This window comes from Oryzias latipes, chromosome 20 (genome assembly GCF_053564925.1).
Source record: "Oryzias latipes strain Hd-rR chromosome 20, Olatipes_Hd-rR_3.1".
In the NCBI taxonomy this organism is placed as follows: Eukaryota; Metazoa; Chordata; class Actinopteri; order Beloniformes; family Adrianichthyidae; genus Oryzias; species Oryzias latipes.
Genome location: NC_136256.1, coordinates 21520379 through 21538121, shown reverse-complemented (window position 1 = coordinate 21538121; position 17743 = coordinate 21520379). Strand labels below are relative to the sequence as shown.

General features: G+C 39.2%; 2 protein-coding genes across 7 annotated transcripts; one reads left to right on the top strand and one right to left on the bottom strand.

Annotated features, from left to right (window-relative positions):
• Positions 1-670: 670 nt before the first annotated feature.
• Positions 671-7521, bottom strand: abhd10b (abhydrolase domain containing 10, depalmitoylase b). Of its 2 annotated transcripts, none has more exons than XM_004081045.5 (5): positions 7363-7521; positions 6807-6993; positions 5911-6022; positions 3248-3385; positions 671-3170 (listed from the first exon to the last, which is right to left on the bottom strand). In XM_004081045.5, the coding sequence occupies exons 1-5, from the start codon at positions 7454-7456 to the stop codon at positions 2829-2831; spliced, it is 873 nt and encodes a 290-aa protein (XP_004081093.1). In that variant the 5' UTR covers positions 7457-7521; the 3' UTR covers positions 671-2828. The 2 variants fall into 2 exon arrangements, with proteins under 2 accessions (XP_004081093.1, XP_011487219.1); XM_011488917.4 differs by having other exon boundaries at positions 6807-6990; positions 7363-7517.
• Positions 7522-8159: 638 nt separating this feature from the next.
• Positions 8160-15819, top strand: ythdf3 (YTH N6-methyladenosine RNA binding protein F3). Of its 5 annotated transcripts, none has more exons than XM_011488915.4 (5): positions 8160-8422; positions 9133-9157; positions 9336-9415; positions 10261-11916; positions 14820-15819. In XM_011488915.4, exons 1-5 carry the CDS (start codon positions 8420-8422, stop codon positions 14841-14843), a joined length of 1788 nt encoding a protein of 595 aa, XP_011487217.1. In that variant the 5' UTR covers positions 8160-8419; the 3' UTR covers positions 14844-15819. The 5 variants fall into 5 exon arrangements, with proteins under 5 accessions (XP_011487217.1, XP_004081092.1, XP_011487218.1 ...); XM_004081044.5 differs by having other exon boundaries at positions 8340-8763; XM_011488916.4 differs by having other exon boundaries at positions 8412-8558.
• The last annotated feature ends 1924 nt before the right edge of the window (positions 15820-17743 follow it).

The following is a 17743-nucleotide window of genomic DNA, read 5'->3' as shown; positions in this document are numbered from 1 at the left end:
TGTACCAGCATAGTCTACCACCAAAGTACATCAAGCTGGCTTTTACGGAACTAATAGTACACTATACAAGCTGTTATTTAGACATTATTGTTGACTCCTAATTTTTTAGATGTTTTTTTCTAATCAAAATCTTAAAAGAGCTACTCCAATCAAAATTGTGTTTTAACTTGTTCTTATGGCTCTTTTCTCATGATGAAGGACATATATAAAGAAAATTAAGGTCAAATTTGCATTCATGATTACTTCTCTGTTCAAATTGTTGTGAACCAAGAGCAGAGGAAACATTGTAGCTTAGAAAAAGAGCATATTTGTAACAGAAAATACGCTGCTCCACTCCATTCTGATGCATCTACTTCTAGACGACAAGATTGATGCACGTCTTCATTTTCCTGGAACAAAACTGTACGGCTGGATAGCTCCAATTTTGCTCTCCATTTCCATTGCACCAGTAATGTTGGTCTTTAAAAATGACTGTTTTTATTTTTTATTTTGGCTAAAAACAGCATAATCATAATCAAAAGACCACTGGGAACGCTTTTAAAACAAATCAAAAGATGATTGAGAGGGTCTTGAAATTGATAACATTCGTCATTAAAACTCAATCATTAACTTTCATAGTATATCTCATTTCATTACCAAGGTTTAAAATGAAATAACATACAAAAAAGAATCTTCTTTACAAGATTTTAATATCAGAAAAATATAGATTCCCATGAATGCTACTACTCGTTCTTTATACGAAAGTCATAATATTCAGGGTTGCCCATGTGCCTCCGGCACATTTGAACCAGTGAAAAGTTCCAATCACACCCCAGCCCTACAGATGTTTATGGAATGTGGAAGGGAACAGTGTCTCTGGGAAAAACAAACTCCTTTCCAAACATACTAACTACAGAAAAGACTGAACTACATCAGAAAAGTATTGAGACAGTTGTATTCTTTTTTTTTTTTTATGCTAACGATTAAATAATTGTATGTAAAAAAGGAAGATGAATTAAATGCTAAAAAAAATTGTGAAAAAGTAAAGAAGTTTGGCTTAAAAGAAAACTGTTTCTTTCACTAAAATGTATTGGTGGCTGATATTAAAAAATATTAAAGACTAACTTTTTGTGGTTCAAAGTCCAGTCAACAGAAATTACTGTGCAAGTCTGAGCACATCTGAAAATAAAACATGGTTGTCAGGACAAGTGAAACAAAATTCCTCATCCATGATGCAAGAGAGATAACATCCTAAAGAAAACAAATATTTAATGGTGCCTCGTTTGGTTTGACAGCACACTGAATCAGTTGTCTAAGTTGCCTCCATAATAACTGATTCTGTGGTTGACTTGTGTTAAATAACAAGTATAAAACTTATCCTATTATAATTTGCAGCAGCCCTAATAATTACAATTTTTAAAATAATCCTCTCATTTGCTAATCTGTTTTTGTCCTGATTTTATGTTTTTAATAGTGAAAAACTCTCAAAGCCAATTTAGAATCCCACCACATCAGTTGAGCTGCACTGCTGCCAAATAGCATACATTCTCTGAGAAACACTGTGGAAAAAAAAGAGCACATCTGACCATGTAAAAGCTTAAATCCTGCACTTTTGGAGATGCCAGAGTACAGTGATGTGAGCTCCATGTGTCATTTGAAGCTTCTTTTTTGAGAAATCTTAACATTTGGTTGATAGGCTCTTTAAATCAGCCCCTTCTTTGAGGTTTTTGAAAAAGTGTTAATGAAATTATCAAGACAATGATTTACAATGTAATATTTTTCAGAACATTATTAAGATGGCAAAGCAAAACTGCAAGCAGTTGTTTTTTATTTGTTCATTTGCTCTTATAATCTTGTTAGAAGCGTTTAGTTACTTTGTTTTATACGTGCTACTTTGAGAAGTCCAGTGAGCAAAGCCTGCAGGCAATCAATGATTCTTTTGAAGAAGTCTCCATAGTGAATTATTTGTGACAGCACAAGTCACTTTGTGAAAAAGAAAAAAAAAATGAAATCTGATTATTAGTTATCGTTGCAAAAATATATGAGATTAACTTTTTTTATTTTTTAAAACTTTACTGATATCACGCAGTTCTTTATATTAAATTGGAAGATTGTGTTCTGATCTTTTGTGTGAGTCTCTGCAGAACCTTTACTGTATTTCCAGACATCAACACTGATGTTCTGAAGCAAACACCAGCTTCATGGTTTAAAAGATAAAGATTATTGAATTAAATCCTGCCTCTTTTCTGAGCCTTTACTGTAACTTAATTGTAATACAATCTAAAACTGAAAGACTACTGGATGCTTTCAAAGGTTGGAAAAATAGTCATGTTTAAATCACAATTTCTAATCCTTTTTGCCAATATGCAAACTAAAACTTTAACATTAGCTTTCCTTTGTTCATATTCTTTATTCTTATGATTAAATGATTCCGCACCTTGTATTGTCTTTCATAGATGTCAGATATGCAGTGTGGTGCGCAGAGGTTTTATTGGCCAAAACAGGTGAAAAGTACTAAAAAAAGGCACAGGGAAACTGTATGTCTACTCAAGGAAAGAGGAAAATCAGCCAAACGAGGATGAGGACAGAGAGACCAGGTTGATGCTACAACCAGCCAAACCACATATAAATGCAACCTGAAGAAATTAGGGAAGAGCTACAAGCTAAACCCTTTCAAAGATGTAGGAGCTGTAACGGCATGCTGACATAATAGTGATGGCAGAAGACAGAAGAGGACAAGATAGTGGGAAATATTTGGCAAACGTGCCACTGTTTGGTAAATTCCTTGAGGGTTGACCTTCTAGTTAACAGTCATTTTCCTTTTTTTCAGGACCATCTCTACCTCTTCCTTAGACCATAGTGGTCAGCTTGTCTACGAGATCATCGACGGTGTAGACAATGAGCTTGATGTCATCCTTTTCAGACATGCGGTGCTGGCCGTATCGCCTGAGAACGACGTCCACGTCGTGGCTGAGGACTCGCTCTGCGACCTGCATGGACACGTGCCAGGGGACGTCCTCGTCCTTCAGCCCGTGAATGAGCCGCACAGGGCAGGTGATGGGTATGGGACTCTGGAGCACACAGTGATTTTCTGCTTCCTGCAGAAAGTTCATGCTAAACTTGTAAACGCCTTCCTCTGTGTGTTTGGTGGGCACCGTCCACTCCCCTTTGGCCTCAAATTCCTTTCGAGTCTGGATATTTCAAGATGGAGAGAGCTCAGTGGGAATATTCGATACCTGCACGGCTTTACAGAAGACATGCTACCCACCTCTAGTGGAAGAGAGTTGAATGACGTGACGAGGTGATCGGCGGCAGTGGCGATTCCCACTAAGGCGGCGGTCTTCTCGGGTCTCGCAATGGCTGCCAGCAGCATCAGCCAGCCGCCTATACTGGAACCCACCAGTATCTGTCAGAAGGGAAAAAAACACAAAAAAACAGATTCAAGTGACTGAAACAATAAAAACTTTTCAAACCCCACTGTCCTGCAGATTGTGGTGTCATACTGCCCCCTCCTGGAGAGAAATGTTAAAGCTTAAAAAAGAAATTTGGTGGATTTTTATCAACTTTATCTTTTCATTTATCCCAGAGGAGTGCATCTTCCCCTCTCATAAGATTCAATACGCATCTCAATACATGGTCTACAGGACTCAACCGACTTTTTAGCGTTACGATGCAGTCCAATTTTTTTAACCTAAATGGATTCAATCTAGATATTTATTAATCATTTGACATTTAAAAAACTATAAATGAAAATGCCTTTTAACAAAGAAACTTTCTATGTTCCTGGCACTTTTTATTTTAAGCAACGTCTGACATGACAGCTTCAAACATTAAACCCTGGAATGTTAGGCCTTTTAGACGGTTTAGTTCTTTGTGATTAAAAAGAAAGTGTTTCATATTAATTTATGCATGTATTGTTTGCATTACTACTGAAAATAAAAGATTGTGTGATTAGTCAACACAACACACGTCTCTCTATGTGGTTCACCTTCAGCCAACTGTATTTACCTGACTTGGTGGAAGCAAGCTTGTGATTGGACGTCTTTTATAACATTTACATAAAAAGGCAAAGACAGTAGGAACTGATGAAGTTTGCCAACTAATCAATATTTACATCCCGATTGATTTTATATCTTTTTAACCAACATAATCTTGTTTGTATCTGTGGTTTCCAACTGATACTGCTGTTACTCTCAGCACAAGGCCGATTTTTAAAATATACATCTATACCTTCTACATCCCTAAAGATGAATAAGAATTTGACTTTTTCTTCAGCTAATCTATAAAATAACATGTTTATTGTAAGTGCAACAATTTGCCAATAATTGATATAATTTGGTTTATAAAAAAACTGTTTATAAAAGAAAACTAATATTTATAAAGTTTGTTTTTCCTGTCTCAAACTTATTCTGATGAAGCTGTTCTACACACAGAACCATCTGAATGTTTTCGCTTTTGACACAATTGGATTCTACATTTATTTCAACATGATTTCTATTATTTGGACATATTTTGACCAAACAAATAAATTAGTTTTTACAATGTTCTGGAAATATACATTAAAAAAAGAAAACCTATATTACCACATTGACATTAATAGCATTAGATGCTAAATCTGGAACCATTCAGGGCCCAACACAACAAGCTTTGCATAACAACACTGGATTGGGTTTTCCCTGATGTTCCTAAAGTCCCACTCTGATCATCTTGTGATCCATTTTCAAACTTCCCCAGTGGTCTTTTAATTATGATTATGCTGTTTTAAACCAAAATCAGAAAACCTGTGTCATTCTCCAGGACAGTTTCTGCAGAGCGGTAGGAGTTCTCATCTGACTTATGGACCATACTGTTGGCAGGGGGTAAGCCTGCACACATTCATGTTAAAAGCACTAAAAAGGAAATTTTCATTGGAGTTGGTTTTTTAATTGCCTCATGCCCAATCAGACAGGATCATCAGTGGGGTAAACATTTCAAGGCGTCTCTGGATGTTTATTGGAGTGCTTTCAATGACATTCACGTAATGTATTTTACGCTGCCCTCATGCTGTCCCGGGTGAGTTTCTTTGGGTCGTTGGCATGCTGGAAAGTGAACCTTCAGCTCTTTCTGAAATCATGAGCACTGTGGAATAATTTCTCTGGATTTGGCCCTGCGACGAGAGCACCCCGCATTAGATCACCAGTGGCTGGGATAGGCTCCAGCAACCCTGTGATCCCAAAAGGGTTTACACAGGTTTGGGAAAATAGATGGATGTCTCTGCATTTTGCTACATTCAGCTCTTCCTCAGTCCATACCAATCTCTAGTTCCTGCTGCGGAAAAACACAGTCCCAGCTTTTCCACACTTACACTTTGTTTGGCCGGGTCTGTCATGAAGCCTGAACACTGAAGGACCGCAGTGATGGCGGTCTTCTTTCTTCACACAGAACATCTTCAGCTCAGCACAAGTGATCACTTGCTTCTTGGTGACCTTATTTGCTTTTATTGATTTTGCACATCAGCCAGCTCTTGGTAGAGTCTTGGTTGTACCAGAATGCTTTCATTTATAGACAAAAGTGCTATTCGGAATCTGCTTTTAGATTTTACTTTGATACTTGAAACGCCTCAGAAGAGATCATGGACAATAGGAGACATGTGCGAAGCTATAAGAGTTGTTTAAAAGAAGTTTGAACTCTTGTTTGATATTTGGAATATTTTCAATAACGAATGTATAAAAGAACAAAAATGCCCCGTTTTTAGAATTCAAGTGATGAGAAATATAAAAAATAAAAACAAACAATGGAAACTAATTTTAAGAGTTGAATACTTTTGTTGTTGTTGTTTATAGTTTCTGAACTTGGTGTTTGAGTGGATCATTTTGGAAAACAGCCTATGAATAGTAACTTTTATTGCACACTAGTACCATGCAAAGGAACATGAAGTCATGAAATACTTACCTGTGGTCCCTCGACTAACTCATCCAACACGTAAAGGACATCTTTTTTCCAGGTACCAAGGGTTCCTTCTGCTAACACTCCCTCCGAGGCTCCATGTCCCGTGTAGTCAAATCTGTGAAACAAAGAAATGTTAAAAAGAATTAAAAGGTAAGAAAATACACATTGCAAAGTTTGTCCTCTAACAGTAGAACTTTGGATGAAAGAAGGTTAAGTCCTTTTCAAATAAAATAAACATTTACATCAATTTTAACAAAAAAAGCAAATAAAACATTTTAAAAGAAATATTTTCACATTTTTCTTAACTAGCTTTTGATACCTGTGACCTATTTTTAAGCTTTTCTGCTAAAAATGATGTACTTCCAAGTCACTCTGTTGGACCACTACATGACAGACAGTAATATTATGATGGCCTAATAATAAAATACCTTTGCTTAAGTGTTTATTTAACTGATAACTGATGCTAGTCAAAGATGAATTTGTTTTTAAGCATCTAACAGCATGAAAAACAAACCCCCCAAAAAAATTGTCTTTCCTAACAACTTATCACAGTGGGCAGTTAGTAGGAATAATGAATGTGTTTAAAAAAAAAAAATCTATTTCAATAAGGAATACTGGACCAAAATGAAACAGAGGGGGAAAATTCATTCTTTATGAATCATTTCCATCTTCTATGTGGCACTGGATTCTTTAGAAACACAAAAAAAAATCTAATTTCTAGGTCAAAAACTGCTTCAAATGTAACTCAAGTAAGTAAAACTAAATACAAACTTTTAACTTCTTTGGCTGCAAACTACAAAGCTATAAGAGGGGTGTTTTCGTTGTGGATGCTTGATCCTCCATGGAAACCCGGAAAGTATTCAGTTATTTGATCAAAAGGCGTGTTTTAAATGACCTACCTGAGGAATGAGTGACCTAATGACCTGCAGAACTCCTCCAGGGCCTCAGCTTTCTGTCCATTCATGTTGGATGCATATCCTGGCAGGAAGACCACACCTGGGCTCTTTCCCTTCACTTTTCTGTAGGCCAGCTTTGGAAGATTAGGTCGTGACGCGAACTGAACTGTGGATTTGTGTCTTCTGACTTCTGGGGAACAGAATTGAAGAGGCAACATTTACAATTCCAATGAATGTACCACATTAGCTACTCTGGGAACAACGTGTTACGTTAGCCACATTCCTTCAGCACACAAACATCTGTAAGTTAAATACAACTGTTAAGTTAAAGAAGAACGTTTTGACGTTAAGAAATGCGGCGAGAAGAACAGCAGTTGAGATGCCGGAATTTAGCTCAAATATAAATCTCCAAGACACTAATTAACAACAGATCATCATGACCATGCCCCGATATTTTAAAGGCGCAATCGCCACACCCCCTCCGGTACGCTCAAACACAACATTTTGATCCCTGGGAGTAATACAATATATTTAGCCATTCACAAAAACGTAATTTAACCTTCAAATCGCGTTGACCAAACAGCTGTGAGCCCTCCATTGCTTAAAAATTGTGAAAGTCCTCTACGGCAAGACCTCAACGAGACGGCTGCCATACTGTTCTGCAAAAATTACGAACATATCGCGAGAGTTGCGCCAACTCTCACTTCTACTAATTTGTTGACAGCGTTCGTCTCTAATACCACTGATACGTGAAGTTTAAAGACACGTTTAGGCTAAACTACACGTATGTATCAAAGTTTTAGCTTATTTAAAAGTAAATGTCGATTTCTTAAGTATCAAAAATATAATTTTACTGGACGTTGTCATAAAATGTAGGTTTGGAATGGGACAGTAAATATCTCAAACTCTAAGAGGATACAAATAATAAATATGTACTAATAATTGTTTTTACAGTCTGATCATACAAATTCATATTTCTGTCCTGTAAAAAGGTATTAATAGATCAATTGATGAGATATGGCAGCAGATATTACATTGCAAATACTAAAATCTTTCTACTATTTTATAATCCAAAACATATATCAGCATTATTTATAATAATTTTAAACATGCATCAGTAATCAGTCTAACATTAAAAAATATTTAAGATACTGTAAAATAAAGTTAGAAAATAGTTTCTTAATGTTTTTACTTTTCAACGTCCGCACAAAAACTATTTGTAGTTTTTAGGCGTATCCTTTATGTTCATTTAAATATAGAAATATAAAAATAAAATGGCATAATAGTGGAACATTAAACGTGAGAAAGTCTTAAGAAAATAATATATAAGAAATCCTTCTGCTACGTAATCATTTCAGTGTCTATCAAAGCCGTCGGCTGAAGAAAGAAGCTTCCTTATTGTTTTGCTGAAAGTTATTGTGTTTGATTCGATCACAGGCTTCAGTTCAGAGCGTTTGGAGAGAAAAAAAAGACAAAAGTAGCAGAAACTCGCGTGTCCGTGGCTGTCATGTGAAGTGTCAGCTTGTAACATGACTCAGAGCGTCACAGGCGGAAGGTCACGGAGCAGCAGCACGGAACGGAAGCGGGAGTAAAAAGCCTATCCGCCATTGTGGAATATGGTAAGGGGTATTCCAGCAAGGCAATAATCAGTCCCAAATTGACGCGGAGAAAGGGAATTTAGGACAGGAACGGACACGGGGATTGACGCCTCGTCCACAGACACCAAGTTGCCGTCTCTAGCTGCAAGAAGAAGAGGCAGGTTGTCGCGAGTCTTTTTTTTTTTTTTTTTTTTTAGTACGGCAGGAAAACGTCGCCGTAAAACGTTTACTGAGTGAGTGGACGACCAGAGACCAAAGCAGCGAAGTGCAGAGACAGACGTGCGAGGGGGAAACCGTGGATAGTCTCAATAACGGCGTTCAGTTTGGGTTCCTGGAGGATGTCAGCTACCACAGTCGATCAGGTTCGTGTACTGTCTGAGGCATGGACGATGTTACGCGTTAGCTTTGCGGCGATTTGAAACTTTGCTGACAACAGTTTGATCCGGTGCGCCAGATCAAACAGGCTCTCAAGTCCTGGAGATTCGATAGCTGTTAGCTGGAGCGTAGGCCGACTGGACTACCGACTAACTCTGGCTGCAGCCGGTTGACAATGCGGCACCGTTTGACATCCGGTTAGTTCGTTGAAGCAGCCCTTATATGCTAACATCCGGGATAAGGTTCACAGTCTTGGGTAAACTACAGCTACCTGAACGGTACTTGTGCTGCTAGTACAGCCTGCTCTCTCAGGGTTGTTCTTCTAACCGTCTTATCTGTCTTTTTGTCATTTCCAGAGACCTAAAGGACAAGGAAACAAAGGTAAAAAGTACACATGACATGCAGATTTGAAACATGCTAATTGACTGACAGTTACTTTTTGTCTAACCTGCAGCATGTTGACCCACCACTATTGTACCTATGATGAAGAGAATTTATCTTGACTGTTTATGGTAAATATTTGCCAAGTAAACATGTTTTTTTCTCTTTCCTTATTTAGTGCAAAACGGATCAATGCATCAAAAGGATGGTGTGAATGATGATGATTTTGAGCCTTACCTGGGCGGTCCGACAAATCAGGTGTTGTATCACTGAATTGTGTACTTTAATCATCTTCAACTCTTACTCACCTGCTGAAATACAAGGAAAACGAAATCAATTTATTCTCATAATGAGAATTAATGTTGGACTGTACAATTAAAGACCCACTCCGATGAAAATTGTGTTTTTGGTGTCTTTTACGTGTTCTTGTTACGTTTTTCTGGCTATATTATAAGTCAGGTGAGCTTCAAATTGCATTTCTGAGTATTTCTTTATTCAAATTGCATCCACTTATAGACAAATCAATCGTTGAACGTCTTTTTCTTCCTCGTCCGAGCTGACATCTGGCTCAAAACGTAAGGGAAAGGTGTCGATCGATCGGGTAGGATGTGACGGTAGGTCGCGGGCCATCAAAGATAAATAAACAAAAAAGATGGAGCTTGTTATCTCAAAGTAGCTTGCGTGCCAAAAAAGTGTGGGCACCCCAGTTTTAAGCTAGGCAGGAAAAAGTTTAAACAGATGGATGATGGGAAGGGGAGGGAGGCTTACTCCATGCAATGGTCTTGGCCTTAACACAGGCAAGTTTCTAATGAAGTCTTGCTACTTTGCATAATTATTCAGGTTTTTTGATTTTTGCTAAAACGACATTATCATAATTAAAAGACCACTGGACTAACAATCGTTCAAATGATGATCGAAGTGGGACTTTAAATTGTTTGTACAAGTTGCTGTAATAGGTCAGTTTAAAAAAAATATATAAATAGAAATATAGAGGGGGAGGGAATAATAGATGTAACAATGATTCCTGGTAAGAGTTAATCTCTGTTTGCTTTTGCTGCTGTGATTTGTTGTTAAAACCTGTCTTTCTTTATTGTACCACACAGAATAACAGCTATCCACCAATGTCCGACCCCTACATGTCCAGCTACTATGCTCCATCCATTGGTTTCCCTTATTCTCTGGGAGAGGCTGCTTGGTCCACGGCAGGAGACCCACCCATGCCCTACCTAACTACCTATGGACAGATGAGTAATGGCGAGCCGCACTTTATTCCTGATGGCGTTTTTGGCCAACCAGGTGCCCTGGGAAACACCCCTCCCTTTCTTGGCCAACATGGCTTCAACTTCTTTCCTGGTAATGCTGACTTTTCTACTTGGGGTACAAGTGTTTCTCAGGGTCAATCAACTCAGAGCTCAGTCTATAGTAACAGCTATGGCTACGCCCCCAGCTCATTGAGCCGGGCCATCGCAGACGGACAAGCCGGCTTTGGAAGTGAAACCCAGCTCAGTAAGGTTCCAGTTCTGAACAGCATTGAGCAAGGCATGACGGGCCTAAAACTGGGTACGGATATGGTGGCAGCTGTCACCAAAACAGTGGGTTCCCCTTTAGGAGGCAATGCAGGTATGAGCAGCATGGCGGCTAATAACCTTCCCCCATCCATCAGCTCGTCAGCACCCAAACCTGCCTCCTGGGCAGCTATTGCCAAGAAGCCAGCCAAACCCCAACCCAAGGTCAAGCCTAAAGCCAACATAGGGATGGGGGTTGGTGCCACTATCCCCCCACCACCCATAAAGCACAATATGAACATTGGTACTTGGGAAGATAAGGGCTCACTTAACAAGCCCCCGTTAGCTCAGACTATGATGCCACCCCAACCTATGGTGCAGCAGCCACTCTTGGCTCAGCCTCAGCCATTACTGCAGAACCCTTTACCCCATCAGCCTCCTCATCAGCACCAGCATCAACACCAGTCTTTTCAGCTCCAGTCCCTTCAGTCTCCCCAACACCCCCAGCCCATGCATGCCCATCAGCACCTTCACCTTGCTTCCCAACCTGGTCCCCCTCAACATCTCCATCAGCAACAACCCCAGCACCCAGTTCCGCCCCCCAATCGTTGGGTGGCTCCCAGGAACCGTGGTGAGGGCTTCGGTATGGGTGTTGGGATTCCACTGAGCGCTGCTCCTTGCTCAGGAGAAGTGCACCCCGTGCTTGAGAAACTCCGCGTCCTCAACAACTACAACCCCAAAGACTTTGACTGGAACTTGAAACATGGACGAGTTTTCATCATCAAGAGTTACTCAGAAGACGACATCCACCGCTCAATCAAGTATTCTATCTGGTGCAGCACAGAACATGGCAACAAGCGGCTGGATAGTGCGTACCGCTCACTGGGTAACAAAGGACCCCTGTACCTTTTGTTCAGTGTCAACGGCAGTGGGCATTTCTGCGGCGTGGCCGAGATGCGCTCACCGGTGGACTACAACGCCTATGCAGGCGTCTGGTCTCAGGACAAATGGAAGGGCAAATTTGAGGTGAAGTGGGTTTTCATAAAAGATGTGCCCAATAATCAGCTGCGTCACATCCGTCTGGAGAATAATGACAACAAACCAGTGACCAACTCCAGGGACACTCAGGAAGTGCCTCTGGAGAAGGCCAAACAAGTGCTTAAAGTTATTGCAACTTTCAAGCACACCACCTCAATCTTTGATGACTTTGCACATTATGAGAAACGTCAAGAAGAGGAGGATGCTCTGAGGAAGGTGAGCACATGGTATAAAGCCATAGCTGTGTTGTTCCCTTTTAATCATCTGTTTCAGCTGCTCTGAGGTTTTAGCATCACGTGGCGGCATCAACAGTCTACAGTGAGAGGAAGTTCCCTGAGGTCTGTCAGCAGGTTGACGTGCACCTGTTGGGGTTCAGGAAATCCCCGGTCCTCGCCTGCCTGTTTTCTCTGCGACGGTTAAAAAATCTTGAATGTATACAGGCTTTCCCAAAATAGCGCACATTCCTGGCATTCCGTATTTCAGACAAAGGCAGATGCAGGCTCTGATCCCCCTTTGAACACCCAGCTCTGCTGTTCTCCACAGGCTCCTCAGGCTTTATTTGACTTTAACAACATAAGCCCTGGGTCCACAAACTGGCGACAGCATCCGTCTCACAGTTTGGCTCTTAAAGAGGTTTTACCCCCCCTCAAAAAAAAAGAACACAATAAAAATGTAATATCACAATTGCCCCCGCACAGTGCAAGACTCAGAGGAGAAACGTGCAATATGGTGCAGTGTTAATAACAGTGGCATGCAACAAATGTTTAATTTAGCAGTAAAAGCTCAGTGGGATTCTGCTGCTGCGAAGACACGCTTGCAAATGAGTTGAACCAGGTTTCACTGAGTGCGTTGTGCTGCTTCCATTCTTGGATTCCACAGCATATTAATTAGATCAAGAAAACCCACAAGAAAACCTGCTCCCACTTTTTCTTTTCACCGGCACCCCCACGCTGCTTCCGGGATTCTATATTGAGTTCTGGCTGCTGACCTTAATATGCGCCGTGTTACTTTCTCATAAATATTTCAAGTCAGTGTTTTCAAGCTTCTGGAAAACAACCTGTCAGTTAAAAGCCGGTATCATGCCGCGATGTGACTGCGTTGTGCTACGCTACTTTCATAGTCTTGACCTCCTACATGACAGGATCGGTCCAGCGGAGGCCTCACTTACCTTCACCTGACAAGGTTAATTGTTGTCTGTTGTTCAGTCTGTCCTTCCTTGTCTTTGAAAGGTGTTAAAGCAGAACCCTGGTCTATACAATAAAATCTCTCGGGTTGTTTAGAATAAATAAAACTTAAAAATCTGAAAGTTAGATCTCCTCTGTGTGCAGTTAAAAGGAAACTCATGGTAGGAGTGATTTTGCTGTTATGTAACAGTTTCATTCGTTTTTTAGGAGTTTTTTGCTGGGTAAAAATTAAACTCGGTCCACGTTAATGCTCTAAGGAGAAGATGCACATTTTCATCAGTTTATTACTAATTTTTTACTAAAAATGAATCTATTTTTAGGTTTCAATTGTATTTTTTGTTAATATTTTGCTATCAGAAGTGACATCCTTCCTCCCTTTATGGCCCACTCCCCTGAGTATTTGACTACAGAGTCGCTGCTGTTAAATGTGCTTTGAGTATGTCCTTTTTTTTTTTTTTTATATAAATCTATGGCGCATCTTTTAACTAGAGGCTCCTGCAGTAACTTCAGTCTGAAGCTTGTGTAAACAGAGCTGAGTATTCGTGCATTCCTTAGGACCTCTAATTTTCTCTGCTTTCTTACTGAGAGTGCAGTAAAGTATCTGTTTTTTTTTTAGACACTAACCTGAAAAAGCTCTTTACTTTAAGGATTGATTGGATGTTTTAGGAAGAAAGAAAACAGCTGGAAATCTGTTCAGTGACATTTGGACTTCTAATCAGCTCCTTTAGTAAAGGGCCTTATCAGGAGGAGAGACAGGGAAAAGGGTGCATGGGGGCTAAATAGGTTTTGGTCACATTTTTGTAAATGATTTAACAATTTCTTTCATCTGTGCAGACAGAGGTTTTTAGTTTTTTGCACTGTGCCTTCAGATATCTGGTAACCAAACCAGGTTTTCTCTGGATTTTTGGTGTTTTTTAACATCTTCTTGTAGCGTTTTTCTCACAATGGAGATCATATATAAAGAAAATTAAGCTCAAAATTGCTTTTCTGAGCATGTCTTTGTTTAAATTGTTGTGAATCAGGAGCAGAGGAAAAATGCCGCTTGTAGCTGTGGCGTAGAAGCCATAATTGGAGGACCGAATGCTCTCCCTGCTCTGCTCCATTCTAATGCATTCACTTGCAGACGAATAGATTTGCGTACGACTTCATCTAAGCTGGCTTTTTCTTGTTTAAAAGACCGAAGTAGGGGTTTGAAAATACCCGACACAGAAGTCACATGCTGGTCCCCTTCTGTTAACTCACAGTTGTGTGAGGTTTTCTTGCCTGGCATCTAGGGGGTGTAAGGAGTTTGACGGCTTCAGTTTCTATCATTCCTTAGTGGTTGTGGGAGTGTTGCAGAGCAAATAGTCCTGATGAGGGAAGTTGGTTGCCATGGGAGAAGTGTGCGAGGTTATGTGGCTGGTATGTGTCCAAGCAGCCTCTGAATGAATGCAAAGACTGGAGGCTTTTATTGTAATGCTTAACAGAAACAAGACGAGAGGTTTTAGCCACTATGATAGGGACTTTTAGGTGTTTCTACCTCATTTCTGCAGTGTTGGCTGATTTCCTGTTGGAGTGACAAAGAAGTATTGTAGAATGTTTTACTAAAATATTTGTCCATGGCATATTATAGGAAATAGAGAAAACAATGATGATGTTCTGAATCTAGAAACCTAGAATAATGTAAGGGTAAGGATTACTTGGATGTAATTACTTATTTTTATTTCTGCCCAAATCATGTAGAATGATTTAAAAATAATTTTTTTGGCACAAGCAGCAACACAATGCAACAATCTTGATGTAAGAGTGTCATTTTTGAGAATTTCCGTTTATTCAGTTGTGGGATCAGCCTCCAGCATTTAGATGGGGTCTTCTTTGTTGACAACAGTAAATATTTTCAGTGTTATTTCAGTATTTCCCTGATTATTTCTCAATTCTTCCCTCTTTTTCCACCAGGAGCGCAGTCGAAATAAACAGTAACCTTCAAGCAAGCTCTCTGCTGGAACTGCAACACTAATGATGTTAAATCAAACCTGCCTAACCACAAGGAGGAAAGGCTCTCCCAATCTTTCCGCTGAAGAAGACAATGTATCCAAACACTTGAACATGACAAGAGGTGAACTCATCTGTATCCATTGACTGGTGCATCGAACCTTTTTGTTTCTGCTTCACAAGAAAAGAAGTGTAACGTTCTTTGACACTCAGTCTTTCAAGCACTTTCAGTCCCTCTAAACAGCCTCTGCCAGTATCCTTAACGCTGTAATTCTGTTCTTTGATTTTGTTTTGTGAGCTACTAACTAATTAACCAGAGTAGTCAGAAAATTCCATCACGCTTCTTCTTTTTTTTTTTTTTTTTTTAAAGCCTCAATTGTTTGAGATATCACTGAGCGTCATCAGTCCCTGAAGACAATTACAGACAAAAAATGATTCTTGTACTGGAATCTGTATTCAGCTGTCTGATCCATTGAGACGGAGGCTGCGGATGATTGACAGGGGGAATAAATAATTGGGTGAACGGCCACAATCATACCAATCGTGTTAGCCTTCTTTGACCTGATCTGTTCTTTCTGCATCTCTTTCTGTGTATCAAAAGATTAGTGACACAGCGGCCTGGTGACAGCAGGCTTGTGCTAATCTTTCATTTCTTTTGTCCTTTTCTTTTTTTTGTTGAAATTCTGTCATTCTAAAGTGCATTTGTTTGAGGAGAAACCTGCTGCTCTGGTAGACCATCACTGGTTTTATTGGTGACCATCTTTACTGTTGATGTATTCTGTCTGATCTTCAGGCTCAGCCAGATTATTTGTCCTGGACAACAGAGCTTTTTTTTTTTTTTGTGGAGAACCTCCACCTGATAGACTTGAGGTTCTTCCCAAAAGGCTTCCATCAGCTGCACAGATGCATCAGTTTTCTCCTCTTTGAAAGTCACCAGCTAAATAAAGCTTATGTTTAGTGCAAACATTTGCGTTTGTGGTTTTTCCTCTTTAAACACATTTCAATGATAAACAGTACATTAAAAAAATTCCATATTCTAATAAAGGCTTCTGAAATCTAAGAAACTCTTTGGACATTCGGTTTTAGGTTATTACTTCAATGTTCTACCTTTTGTATTTCCTGCTTTTAAATCCTTCACAATTCCACATAAAAAAGAAAAAGATCCACATAAAAAACGTCAGTGTGCATCATACCCCTAAAGATTATCTTGATTATTACATTAGCAACAGCTGAGATGATTTATTTTTTATTACTATGGTTGATACAATAGCTCAAATTCATGACTTGTTTTACACTGATCCCCTAACTGACCTTTTAAATGGTCCAATTTTTGTCTTTTTTTAATAAATTGGTTTAAACCTGAGCATGCTAGCCTGAGGAGGAGGCTGGTACATTTGTTGGCAGCACGGTGTGGTTGCTGTGGAAACGGTTAAATAAAGAGAATGTGCTCCTTGTGTCTGTTGGATCACTGTTGCCGGCAGGTCGTGGTGAAATGTTGACTTGGATTGACTCACCTCTGGAAAAACTGTTAAACTGTAGGCAAAAAAAAAACGAATAGTTAAAAATATGAAAAAAATACCAATAATCTTCATTTAAAAGACTCATCTGGTCTTTAATGAGGTTGTAAACTATTTAACCACACACTAAAAATTTATTTGCTACAGCAGAAATTCCTGGAATTATTTATAGAGGGATTTATTTATTAGTGCATTTACGCTTACATAATTGAGGATTTCTTCCACCTTCTATGCAGAGTAGCTTTTCCTGTGAGAGCTTAACTAGTCATAAGCACTGATTTGCAATCCTTTGAAACAAGCCTGGTTAGATCAATCTTTGTTTCAGCTCCACAAACATACTATAAAGGAATGGAGGGAGTTCAATCTCCATGAACCGCACAGCCTGTAGGGGCTGTATTCGCATGTCGGTGCATGAGTAAATTTCATTTCAGAAACACTGATAGAAATGATGCTCATTGGTTTTAAGCTGGACTGCATCAGGCTGTGCGGTAGAGAAGCCTTCATTAGTAAACTTACGGTAGTTTTGATGCTTTGTAGATTCTGTTTTGTTCAAACTTAAAATATATTTACATTTCGAATAACAAACTACGTTGGCCTGGTAACTTTTGAATTTACCCGCAGGTAGAAGACACACAGATTACTTTAACTTTCACTTGAATTCGATTTAGTTTATTCAGAACCACGAGAAGGCTTTTTTTCCTCTGAGAGAAAACAAGTAACTGTGTGGAGGAAGGCAGTAGAGACTTGCTTTATGTGTGATCCTGATCAAAAATAACCTCAGTGTTCTGCATGGTGGTACCAGAAGCCAAGATGATGCCATCTGGAGTAACTTCATGGTTCGACAGTGTGTGTCTGTGGCGATTTGGGTGAATAATTAACCAAGAGCAAAGGCATCAAAGAAAATGTAAAATTCAACATAATCATATATAACACGTTTTACTCCAGCATTTTTTAAATAGACTAATAGATGAAGAAATTTGATAAATGCATACACTTTAAAAAAACAGCATGTCAACAGGAGATTGAAACAATTATTTAGCAAAGAAAATAACAGCAAAATTGATCCTTACTGTGGTGGAAAAGCCTTGAAATAGAAAAATACAGATGTGGACGTATCTGTGAATTTTTTCCTTCTTTAACATGAAAGAAAAATAAAAAATGATTTATTAAAGGTAAAGACCAAAATCTGAGCTGGACATCATTGGATTAACATGCAGGAGAAACGGCTGAAAATCTCTAAATTATGTGTTCTGAGCATCTTTTAGACATGTGTAATGGATGCATTACATGATGTTTTCTTTGTGTTTTCAGTGCTTCAATGTGAGCAAATTCACTAAACTGCAATGTCTGCTTTAACAAGCGTTCCTCCTA